The following is a 12,976-nucleotide window of genomic DNA, read 5'->3' as shown; positions in this document are numbered from 1 at the left end:
ACACATATCGTCAGGTTCCAGGGCCTGTCTATTGCTGGTATTCCCAACTTCCATTGGCACCTGCTTCTTTCAGGCCAGCTTCACTAAGGGAATAATAAGCAGAGCAGTTCCAAGGCATCCTGCTGCAGAGCTCCTCTCTGGATAATTCCATTCACTCCATCATTTTCCCTGTCTGCCAGTCTGCCTGTCTCATCTCAGCTAAAGTTCTGTCCACCTGAGAATACTTGGCTCAAAACCATTTTTCCAGTTTAGCCAAATATTTCCCATTCAGTGCCAAATCTGAAGCATGACTAAATGCCTACCAACATTAACATTTTCTTGTCTTAAAAAGTTACTCCTCTCAAAAAGAGCACAAGATAAATATTAAATTATTTTATTAGATCCTACTTTGTTCTTCTTTCACTATATTTATTTGATTTTTCTAGGCTCTTAACTATTAACTAGCATAATGTATTTTAACCTTCTGTCTACTACTACAGCCAAGTCAGCCAGTAACGTTTGAATCCTTAAGTTTTACAATAAAATGCACATAGTATGGCATTGTATTTGCTGATGTTTCCCATAGTCCTATTACCTTTAATATAAAAAAAGACCTTGCTTTTTGATATGTGACCACAGTGGGGTCAAAATTATCTAATGAAAGCAAGAAATGTAAAGAAATATAAGACAGACTTTTAAGGTCTCCAGAAGAAACATGAGTTCCCTCCATTGGTACTGGAAATGCAAGTTTATTTCTCTTTTGTATTAATAACTACAATTACATCACAAGGTGAATTCTTCCCCCATTGAAATTAATGGTGAAATAGCTCAATAAGACAAGAGCAACATTGAAGAGTAGATCTGCTGCAGCTAGGTGCTTCATTTAAATCAAAAGGAGCTGCTTACAGACCTAGACACCTTGTAAATAGATATTCATATATAAACCAAAAGCCCCATTTTATCACTACTTAAGAGTTCTATAATTTACATCCACAAAAAAACCCCAGCATTGTCACAGTTCAGTGAAAAGTGTCAAATTCTAGTGACCAAGGCAAGCCATGGATCACCAGCATGGGGGTAGAATGAGCCAGCACCATATGCCTTTGTCCCAAAGGCTGGTGAAGCATGACAATTACTCTGCAGGGTCACCCTGACATGCTATGCCTGGTCTCTGCTGCCCACAGTGTAAAACAGGCCCTGCTCTGTTGCAAACAATCCATGCAGCCTCTGCACAATCCCAGGCCATTTCTGCAATATTCTAGGTTTGGATGGCTTTTTCTTTAATTATTTCCTGGTGTAACTAAGATCAAATTATGAAGCAGACAATAGAGATATGCATCTTTGCTGCTATATAAACTTAAAGAACTGATAGTATTAAAAATGTTACAGAAATAATCCCTCAGTCTTGATTTATTTCTTAAAGCATTCTGGACTCAACATCTTCAATGCCCCTCTCTTGCCTACCATGCTATGTATTACATAATTGAATTATCTTCTTCTGTGGGATATCATGATTAATAGGAAAATATTTACCCAGTCCTTTGACAAACTTCATAAGGCACATAATATAACTGGTTGCAGCATTGGCAAAGACCTGGATGTTGTCTGTGTTTAGAAATGCTTCAAAGACATCAAACACTGGAGCCTGGCGTTTCCCTGTGGAGATAACAAGATGAGAACTCTTCCTCACACCCTCTTAAAAATAATTTTCCAACCATTTTTCAACAATTTAACTGAACCTGTAGAATCTTTTCTATTCTGGGCAGAGACAGAAATAGTCTTAAAAGTAAAACCTTCTCTTGTTCCTGGAGCAACTTGTGTAGTCTTTCATAGGAAGTGATAGACTCCCTCCTTTGCCCAGTCTATGATAAATACCAGTTTAAATGCTTGCCTAAATGGTAAGAGCAGGTTTCAGCTCTTGAACTTAGCAGTGAATACTTCTGTTTGGTGGAGGTTTCTGGTTTAATTTTTGATAACTGCCAAGATTACATCAATCATGCAGAAAACTATTCAGACTATAGAGTAACAAAATAGCCTTGATTTTCCAAAATAGATTATTGTGTTCAAAAGCTGTGTACACCAGCATTCAGCCATCAACCATAACAGAACTCAATAAGAAGGTTTAGGAGGAAAACCACGACACTTTCACGTGACTTGTCACATTTAAACATACCTTCTAATGGGACAAAAGAAAAGAAAAAATGGATTTTCCTGTATTAACACATTTCCATACAAGGAAACATCTCTGGGAAGCATGCACATTCTTAGAGAAATGTGGTCTGTAATAGCACTAGGAATCTTAAAGTCTTGTGATCAGATGCCTGGACAAGCACTTGCCTAGATTATCACATTAAGTTACCGTGAAGTATAAGAGCATTATGTTTCATACAATAGGGAAGACAGTTCACAAGAGATATGCTGCTTGGATACAGTCCTTTCTCCAGTAAGACAGTGACAAATGCTCAGCCAAGCTCAATACCCTTGCACTACTGTCCTGCTGAGAATTATTCAAGTAGGTTTGACGCCTTTCTTTCTCATTCAAATAATTTGTTAGAATGTAGAGGACAAAGGGTCAGAACAATATGTCTTCTTTCCTTCCTACCCCAACTATTAAGTCAGATACTTTGGTAGAGTTCTGGAGTGTTGTAGTGCCACTGTTCAGTTTGGACATTTAAATATATTGAGTTAGTTACAGTGTCCCCCAGGGAGTCAAAAGCATATTTGAAACAGTGCGGGAAGTCCTTACCCATAGAGTATTCTCCTACAAGGTACTCTTTGACCTCTGACTTGCTGCTGCTATGCACTGTTTCCAGGGCACTGAACAGGGGTCTCCATCCCGACTGGATCTGGGTAGAACACATTTCCACCAACTCTCCTATAGAGGTGATCACCTGCAGCCAGTGTAGGAGGGGTTAAAAGAAAAAGAACCAAAAAGCAGAACTGATATACAGATGGATCTTCAGAAGGAATGGGAATGTTTTTAAACACATTCCTAGACCTTGCTATGACAATCTAGTTTAGATAGTAGAAAATCTTTATTTAATTGCTTTAAGGCCAGGTCTACTGTCTCTGTGCTCTGCCACAATGCTGGACTTGGTAGGCAGAGCACTCCCAATTCCTTGAAGATGATTAAGGGGCAGCATTCAAAGAGAATTTGGGAAACACCTTCAGGTGGACTAAGTGCACTCTGGAAACCATTCTTATGGGCACAGAGACCAGATACAGACACACTGATCAGAGCTAACTTGCCTGGTCTTGGACATCCTCATCACACAGCTCCAGCTGCATGATGCGCTCGAAGGGGCGGAAAAGTGCCTCATTGAAGTGAAAGTGAGAAGGCTCGTTCCAGTCCATCAGCACTTCTGTAAGGATGTCATGGATGAAGGAGACAGCCTTCTGAGACACATGTCTCTCCTTGTGACAGGCAGCCTGCAGGGAAAGGAGAAGTTTTAAACTGTGTCCAAGCAAAAAATTCGCTTTTAGTCAGACACTTTCAAGGGAGGTAAGCACTACATGATATTGAACCTTCAAAACAGCTTCACCACTGATGTGACCAGGGACCCCACAGTAATGAAAATAGGAAACTACTGCCCTAGAAACAGATGACTTAGACTCTGAGCTGCCTAGAGGTCCACAGATGTATGAAAGTTGGCTGACCATTAAAAACACATATAAATATAAAAAAAAAAAGAAATGCTAAAATCCACAGATCTGAACTTGTGTGAAATGTTGTCTTTTGTTTGGACCATGTGACCATTTTTCCTTTCTAAAGACAGCAGCTGAGCTGGCTTTATATGGGAAAAGAAAACCGGCATCCCTTTATAGGAAGAATTCCAAGGATGCAGGCATTGACATTAGAATACAGGCAGATGGAGAAGTAACTTAGAGCCACTTGGAGTGGTTTTATTTTTTCACAGGCACAATTTGCATCATATTGCAGAAGTCCAACACCCTGTCCCTGCCCAATTCAGTCACTTACAAGCACACTCCCTGGTGGCAGTATTGCAAATATGTGTATTCAGTGTATTCAACACAGAGCAGATTTGACAATGTTGAAGGTTGCTATACATTTTAAGAGCTATCAAGCCTTCTCCATCTCTCTCAGCTTTGTTGCTTTCTGCACACATTCCCAGTTTTGTCCCCCCTTCCTACCTCTACAAGGTGAGGAGCCACCAGGCTCCAGCAGCGTATGAGGTGGAGCAATGGGCGGGATTTACTCCTTACAATTCTGAGCATGGCATCCCCAAGGCGGAATAAGTGAAGAGCACTTCTCCTGTCCTGTGTAGATTTTACTTCACCTACGAGAAAGTATAAGAATAAATGGAAGCTAAGCATCAGCTGCTCCTCCATTCCTAAATGTCTGAACTGGAATTAGAAATTATTGATTAAGTTACTTATTATTGACAAGCTTTAGTGGGGGTGAGAAAAAGAAAGAAAAAACCAAAACCAATATGAAACACAGCCTATGCCTGTGAAGGTAAAAGGACAGGAGATGGACCCAAGTTTAAAGGTTACTAAATATACTTTAAGTAATCACTTTCTTTGCAAACATATGAAAGATAAAGGCTTGGAAAAGCCACGCAGAAAAGTTAAGCAAGGAATTAACTGATATTAAAACCCAAAATGGTAGTTATGAAAGGTTTTGGTGACATCTACAGGAAAGATTATAAACTGCAAATTATTTAGCTTGGGTATTTAACTTTGTATCTCTTATTAAGCAAAGGATTCAAAGAACAGAATGTGAGAAAATGCTTTTCTGTTCCCCAGTCACTAACACTTGTTATTTCCTGTTGAAAGCGATTAATCTTCCATTGCTCTTACAACATTTGGAAAGACATTTCATCCTCTCATTTCAAATACACTGGTGCTTTTATCTCTAACAAAAGATGTAATCAGGGGACATACCACTTTTAAAATAAAACCCAGAATAATTACTATATTTATATTTATATTTATATTTATATTTATATTTATATTTATTCATAAAAATAATAATTCCTCTATTTTAATTTTAATTTCAGTATTAAAATGACAGTTGATTGACCACTACATAACATGAAAAGATGAAATATATTTATTAAAACTAGAGAAATGAATGTTGAGGTTTGGAGACAAGCAAGACCAAAAAAAACAAAATCTTGAAGTGTCATACTGAGAAAATGACAAGTAGCACTTCAGGGAGAGAGGAAACCAATTAAATTGGAGACAGATAAAAACGGTGTTTGCCACAGTACAGAACAAAATCTCCATGACTAATGTAGCTTCTACAGGCACAGTATAAATTTATGTGAAGTTATCTCACCTCATGTCCAATTCTTCTGCTCTGTCTGAGACAGTGATGGAAACAACTATTTATGGGTGTTGTACTTCGAGGTACATACTCTACTCTTGGGGAAAATCAAGCAGGACAAATCCCACTGCTTTAACATTCTTCATCTGTCTGCTCTGTTCTCTATTGCCCGTTTCCTGAACACTTCTGAGGTTATCCTACTGTCAAGTATCAAACCTAAAACCACTGTCTTAAGTCTAGATTGACCCAAGCTCCCATACTGGCCTGGGTTCAAAAATAGAACTGTGATTATATATTGGCACACCATTAACACCCTGAGAAGTCCAAAAATCTGATGTTTTTCATCCTGTGATGTTTTTCAAAGCAGGTGTGGATGTGGTCCCTGTCCAAATAAAGTGCTCAATCTTTTCTAAAGACAAAAAATTCTTCCCACAATCCTAATAATAAAGATTAGTCCTGTAAGCAGTACAATTGCATATAAAACACTGTACAGGATCTTCAAGTGATTTACCTGGCATTGCTAGAGAGTAATCAACTGTATCTGTAACTGAATGGAAAAGCTGGGCCTGAGAAGCCTTCTTGAGCTGGTAAAGGAAGCCTGCCAATGCCGTCAGGTTTAACTTGTCAGCAGCATCTTCAAAAAGCCTGTATGTAAAGAAGAGAATCTAACTGAAAAATTCATGAGATGCAGACATAAATGTGTATGTAAAAGGAAAACTCCTGTCTGTTTGTAGCTTCTATATGCTGGCTTTAGTGACACATTGATTATTGAGGGCTTTTTCATTTATACAGTGCAGCAGCAATACTTTGATCTAGAAGCTTTATTAATTGGAGAGTGGAAAGCAGGATGCTATAGGATCAACCAGAACCCTTTCAAGATTCAACTACAGTGCTATAACAGAAAGTCACTTTTTCAAGTTAATTTAATGCTATGAGCCGTTCATGAACCAGTAACCAAAAAAAACCAGTTGAAACATGTCCAGTCCTCACAACACATATCATCATAGCTTCTCTGACTTTAGGGTTACACCAGTTTGATCCATCTGAAGTTACCAACCCTAACTTCAAAAATAAATTAATTAAAATCTTAAACCTAAGGTTACTGTACCTGAATTGCTAGTTTGGAATATTTTGCAGGTTTTGGCCGGGGTAGAGTTAATTTTTTTAACACTGGCTAGTATGGGGCTATGTTTTTGTTAATACTGAAAAATACAACCAAGAGTTATTTTCAGCTGCAATGGGCTCCTAGGATTTAACAGTTAAAATCTGTACACATAAAACAATAAGTGTGGTTACACTGGAGAGAAGCTCCACAGAGCTTACAATGAAATGTCATACGGTGCAGCCAGAAATTGACAAAAATATGATTTTCTGTCATTGCTTTTCATGAAAAACTTTCTATAGTCCTCAGAAACAAGGGATTAAATCCTAATAAACATTTGCACTTGAGCAAAGCGTAGAAATGAAACCAGCATCATTAAAATTACAGTATTGCTAGTCTCTAGTCCTTACAACCAAGCTGTATTGTAAATATCCTAAATAAAAGGTATTTTTTTGCCCAGAGTCAAATTTCTACAAGCAGTTTATGCATTACTTTTGGCTCTGAATTTACACATTACACCTTCCTATGGGCAGAGATCAAGATGAGATCATGATGTCATTTGGATCAAAAAGGTAATTGCAAGGATGCAAACCCAGGAAAATTTCAACTGTAGCCTGGGCTGCTTAAAAAATAGCAGAAATAATATCAGTTGGCAGACCATGATGAAAGGACATTTAAGACAGCCATTCTGTGACCATACTCGGTTCTCTTCCTCCTCTGGACACACTGGGGAAGCCTGACGAACTGTCCACACAGCCCTGACAGAAGCAGCTGCTTTCTGACTGACACTGCTCTTGTCAATCAGTCCCTTCCTGTCAGGACAAGACACCCCTTTACTTTGCTTAACTGAATGATATGTTTATCAATTTACATGCAAGAAATAAATCCACCACTCTCAGGATGCATTTGATTTGCTTGGCATATTCACTGCTGTGCACAGACACACTCAGCTCAGCACTTGCATGTACTGCAGACATGAAAAAAAAACCCCAGGTCTTTTAGAAACTGCTGGTTGTGACAAACATGCAGCTCTCTCATGAAATTCAACTGAAGCAAGTGGCTGAAATGAACAAAGATTAGGCTGCAGCACAAAAAGGGCCACTTTGGTACTGCTTTGGGAACAAGGATTCTGGCTCCTGACAGCAGTGCTTTTACCTGTCAGCCTGCGTGGAGAGCGTGAGAACAGCCTTGGCAGCACTGGTACCACACAGCAAACTGCCCCCACGGAAGTCAAAAGCTCTGCCCTTACTGCTGTCCTTGATGAGTTCCTGGATAGAAACTGGCTGAATGACAGGGTGGCTGCTGAGGGTGGCCTCTTGCTCGGGGGTCAGTGCCTGAGGAGCCTCCCCGGGCTCAGAGTCGGGGTGCTGCCCCCCGGGTGCTTGCTGTGACTGGGTGATGGTAAGGGAGGGTTGGGCAGCACCATCACTGAAGTGGGTGTGCTCCAGCGTGCTGATGTACTCACACACCCTGGGAACACACAGGAGAAGCAAAAAATTAGTAAACACCCTAAAACAACTCCTCCCTGCACTAAGACATTTCCCTCAAACCATAAACAGATGCTTTCTAACTCTCAAACTACACATAGATAACCTTTCTTCTTACATCCTTTGGCCTCCCAAAGCAAATAGTTTGGTGGAGGTGCCTGAAAAGCCCATTTTGGTTCCTGGGTCTGCCATAGTCTTCTGGTAACTTTGAAGCTTCTAAGCATTGATTTTGCCCCAAGTAGTGGTGAAAAACAGCACCATCTTTTATTTTAGAGATACCAGCAGTTAATTCACTCTGACACTGTTTATACAGAACATTCACGGTGTCTGCAAAGCCCTTTTTCTCAGTCCCTTACTTTCAGGCAACATGGCCTGAATTCTGGCTATTTTGGGAAAACTGGTGAGTACCTGAATACATGAGGCCAACAGTCCTGATTATGGCTTCCCATCTCCAGACCCACATTAAGGACTGCATCCATACACAAAACATGAGCAGTGTGCAGGCAGACTCCCTGCACTTTCCCCATCTGCTCCAGTTTCTGCTCCACTTTCTGTTTCACTGTAGCATAAAAAAGAATTAAATAAAATTAACTTCTTCAGCTTTTAAGCAAACACTGGTTTGTATACAGGGTGCTGGCAAAAGATTACAGTCTGAAATCTATAAAAGAACATGAATTTTAGACAAAAACAAAAAAAAACCCCACCAAATCAGAGAAACCCATTTCTTCCTAATAAATCTAAGGCAGCTTTAAAACTAAAATCCTTTTTGACTGATCCTATATATGTCAAAAAAAAAATCAATGCTAGATTGACACCCTCCACCCCCAAATTCACATCCTGTTGCCCACAGAACAGTTGCAGATTGCCAGTGATATTTCTCTTCACAGATGGATGACTGGATATTTATTTTTACCAAAATCTCCTTTGCTATGGAAAAAAAATAGCATTTGTGGATTTCATATGTATTACCATACAAAAAATTTCACCGAAAAGCTCTTGTCAAAGAAAACTAATCTTCGCTTGAGCTACAACCATTTGGCTCTATTTATTTTTTTTCTGAGAATCCCTGAAAAGCTTCGTTTGCATGCTACATTGGAATGGAAACAAGTTTTGAAGTTTTGCAAGCTTTCACAGAATAGATCTGTTGGCTTCTGGCCACTGCTGCTGCCTCCTCTTTGCTTCAGCACAGTCTGGCCAACTCACTTCAGCCATGTCCAGCAGGGTAGTCAAAAGCTTGTGTAAGCTCAGGCTTTTTCAGTTTTGTTTTCTCTACCAAGACACCAAAAATAAGTACCAAGCAGAGTTATTTGTGCAACACTGCCTTTTGTTGTGGGCTTCTTGCCATTAGAAATCAGACGTAAACAGAGAAATTTTGTGTACTTCAAATAGTCAATGGAGACAACAACTAACTTCAACTTCCAGTGGGTTTGAAATCGTGGTATAGAGATGCAGAACTTTTTATATGCTAAAAAGGCACCATTTTTTATTCCATTTTAATCAAATATGATTCAGAAACAGTTTTAAATATCTGATGATGACAAAATATAATCAAAGATAGATAAACCAGACAGGAAGAGTGATGTAAACTCAGCTTACATTACCACCCAACACTCAAAAATCCCCAAATAAGCTGTTTCTCTGATGCTCTCTGGTTGTACTAATATCACAAGGTTTAAAAAGCACATGTTGAAAAATGCTGCTGGCTTATGCATTGTTTCACAGATTTCAGTTCATATAGAATATAATTAGTGGAACAATATGTTAAGAACATAGGACAGCAGGCATGTACTGAAGACACACATCCCATGTGCCTACAAGCAAGCGGTGTACAGCAGAACAACAAAGGGAAATGCCACTATGTGTGGCACAGTGCTTTCCAGTTGCAGCCTCACAGGCAATGTAAAATGAGGTAGGTAATTTAATCATGTAGTTACCTTGAGCTATAGCATCACTGGGTTCTTGGATTTCTTTTTCCTCTTTCTCTTCTTGGACACAGGAGGCCGCAGACATTTGGGCAAGAGCAGATGCACAGTTAGCAGCAACTCCTGTAAAGCAACAACACAATTATTGCATGACCAACATTTCCTCCCCAATCCCATACAACCTCAACAAGAGGCAGGGTCAAGGGGATATGTTTATGCTGTAGGGCACTCGATGTGTACGGCCACCATCCGGGTTCCTGTGAAAAACTGGAGCAGGATGCTGCATGTTTTTCTCACAAATTCCTTCAAAGAAAGTTACCATCCTATTCTTTGAGTCTGCCAAGAACATCCCCCATGCAGCATTACCTAGAGCACAGCTCAGCCGGGCTGCCCTCCTTAGTCCATCCAGGCTCACACAGATGGAGTCCTTCTCCTTCTGGTTCTGCTCTTTGGCTCCTTCTGCTCCCAAGATGAAGGCCAGCCCCTTGGAGCTGCCTGCCATGCGGCCAGTCAGCGGGGTGGACAAAGTGTCAATCAGGTTCTTCCAACAGCCAATTAAAATGTATCGGGCAAAAGCAATTCCTAGAGTGGAAAAACCATTAATACTATTACTACAAGAAAATGGCACAACAGAAGCTTTACCATTAATAGTAAAAAGCCAAGTCACATTTGTCCACAGCAAACTGAACTGCCAATTCACATGTATGATGTACTGATATACCATCTTTTTAAACTGTTATCCTACACTATTTATCTGCATAGGCTTTTGGTATATAACAACCCACTGCTGGATAACACACTCACAACACAGTCTTAGTACCTGCAACAACAGAATCATCTGTCTTCTGGTTCTGGGAAAGAGGAGATTGAGCTGAAGCAGATGCCATCAATTGGCCACCAATTGCACTGCTGCCCAAGCCGTCGATGTCTGCCAGAACATTAAAAACCATCAGATTATTATCTGACACACAGATGGCACAAAAGCATATCTTACTGGCTCTGTGTTCAACTAAGTACTAGTCTGCTTTTTTTCTTACTCTTTCTGGCAGCCTTCTAAAGCCTTGGTATAAACATGAACTATGACATCTTAGGCTTTGCCCAGTATAAGCAATGTTTGGTTGAACAGGGGAGACAACCACTCTCAAAAGCTGCTCTCCCCCTTCTTCAAGTTACACAATGAACAGCAGAGATCTTAAGTTATTAGAGTTCAGAACTTGCCACACATTTAAGTCTCTGCATTTCTTAGTATAATATTTCAAATCTTGCTAAATCCTGTATTTACTTGTTTCCAAACCTCAGTCTCAGTCCTCAAGATGCACTGGGATCCTATTTCCTAAATGCGATTTTTAGTAGATCTGTGTATGAGATCTGTGTATGCCTAATCTCAACAAAAGAAATACAATCCTTTCTCTAACACAATGAAAGCCATTTCTCGCAGAGAGTTTAATGTTTGGGATACCAGGTTGATTTCCTTTCTAATAAGCCCCATCTCCACATCTGGGTGTCATTTTTTCCAAGTGTTTCTTCCCTCTTCCCAGTTCAGTAGCTAAAAGTAACACTGAGCTCAACACAATAAGCAAAAAACTTTCAGAGCAGTGCCCTTTGATCATCACTTAATGGCTCAGCTGAAGCCATTGCTCTCCCTGCATACACTATTTTAATTACAGACATATTAAAGCACACAGTGCATTTTATATCAATACAGTATCATAGCCATCCTGCTGTCTTTCAACTAATACAAATTCATTTTTTTCCCCTCAAATGAAGCTAAGGATTGCTTCTAAGCACTTGCGCTCCATGTTTTCAGCTTCTCTCTAGTGCCATTTGGCATATCCCTGGCATAGCTCAAGCTTGAACCAAGGGGAGTCCAATCTGTGGAAGGCTTCCAGGATCAGATGCCACTATTTATATTTGTACTGCACCGCAGGTACACTGAAATGGCTTTGCTATGACATCAGGAAAACAGCAGCCTTACTGTTTATAATTAACAAGTATCAACTCAACCAGAATTGCAGCTGACAGAATTAAGAGATGTTTTGGTTCAGTGAACAAAACTACTCTCCCTGTCTCCCAGGGATAGTTGTGATTTTTTTTTTAAACCTATGCTTCAAAACACTCTGATGAGCCAAAACACTTTAGTACCTGCCACAGCTAGGTCTGGGCTCCTTCTCTGCTGATAATTCCACAAGACACTACATATTGCATGATGACATGCTGTTCTGTATGTAACGCAATAAAGCAGTGTGTCACTGTAGCTTGTTTTAGACACATTTGGAAGTTAGTCTTGCCACCAGAATATTGTACTGACCTGTCAGCATGCTGATAAGTGGAAGGCTGTGCTCCTCAGGGCTTCCCCAGTATCCAGCTTCCCCTAGCATGTTCCTTTCTAGTACCTGGTGGTACAGTTCTTCAACCCACACCTGGGAAAATACCATCAACACTCCACTGGACTGGACCTGCTTCATGAACTCCTTCTGCAGAGAACCATAAAAACCAAGTGTAAGAAGACATCAGTATAAGCCCTACAGCACCAGCCCCCAAATCTACTTCTGTGTAAGGGATTGCAGAAGTAGAAATTAAGTTAGGAAAAGAATTAATGGAGGATTGCAATCTTAGAATTGTTAAGATTGGAAAATATCTTTATCAAGTACAACCGTCAGCACAGCACCATCACCATGTTCACCATTAAACTATGTCCTCAAGTGCCACACCCACGTGTTTTCTGAATGCTTCCATGGGCAGTCTGTTCTTTTCCCTTACAACCCATTCCATGAAAAGAAATTTCCTAGTATCTAATCTAAATCTCCCATGGTACAACTTGGGATCGTTTCCTCTCGTCCTGTCACTTGTTACCTGGGAGAAGAGGCCTACCCTCCCCTCACTACACCCTCCCTTCAGGGAGTTATAAACAATGAGAAGGTCTCTCCTGAGCCTCCTTTCTTCCAGGCTAAACAATACCAGCTCCCTCAGCCACTCCTCACAGGACTTGGTCTCTAGACCCTTGACCAGCTTTGTTACCCTTCTCTGGACTCTCTCCAGGACCTCAATGTCTTTTTTGTACTGGGAGTCCAAGACTGAACACAGGATTTGAGGTACAGCCTCACCAGTAGAAGGACAATCCCTGCCCTGGCCCTGCTGGCCGCATTATTCCTGATGCAGGCCCAGGATGCCATTGGCCTTCTTGGCCAGCTGAGCA

At 40.4% G+C, this 12,976-nt stretch overlaps 1 protein-coding gene across 3 annotated transcripts in view; it reads right to left on the bottom strand.

Moving 5' to 3' along the window:
• Positions 1 to 12,976, bottom strand: part of ARFGEF3 (ARFGEF family member 3) — an 85,672-nt gene that overhangs the window by 21,224 nt on the left and 51,472 nt on the right. For all 3 annotated transcript variants that reach the window (XM_021553071.2, XM_077782140.1, XM_021553073.2), the window contains 11 exons: positions 12,089 to 12,254; positions 10,601 to 10,708; positions 10,147 to 10,362; positions 9,793 to 9,903; positions 8,267 to 8,417; positions 7,527 to 7,841; positions 5,781 to 5,914; positions 4,132 to 4,277; positions 3,229 to 3,408; positions 2,726 to 2,870; positions 1,513 to 1,635 (listed from right to left, as the gene is read on the bottom strand). In XM_021553071.2, coding sequence (XP_021408746.1) covers positions 1,513 to 1,635; positions 2,726 to 2,870; positions 3,229 to 3,408; positions 4,132 to 4,277; positions 5,781 to 5,914; positions 7,527 to 7,841; positions 8,267 to 8,417; positions 9,793 to 9,903; positions 10,147 to 10,362; positions 10,601 to 10,708; positions 12,089 to 12,254 — 1,795 coding nt within the window. The remainder of the gene's footprint in view (positions 1 to 1,512; positions 1,636 to 2,725; positions 2,871 to 3,228; positions 3,409 to 4,131; positions 4,278 to 5,780; positions 5,915 to 7,526; positions 7,842 to 8,266; positions 8,418 to 9,792; positions 9,904 to 10,146; positions 10,363 to 10,600; positions 10,709 to 12,088; positions 12,255 to 12,976) is intronic.

The sequence above is a fragment of the Lonchura striata genome, chromosome 3 (assembly GCF_046129695.1).
Source record: "Lonchura striata isolate bLonStr1 chromosome 3, bLonStr1.mat, whole genome shotgun sequence".
Taxonomy (NCBI): Eukaryota; Metazoa; Chordata; class Aves; order Passeriformes; family Estrildidae; genus Lonchura; species Lonchura striata.
The sequence above is the reverse complement of the archived record's forward strand: the minus strand, read 5'-3'. Positions and strand labels throughout refer to the sequence as shown.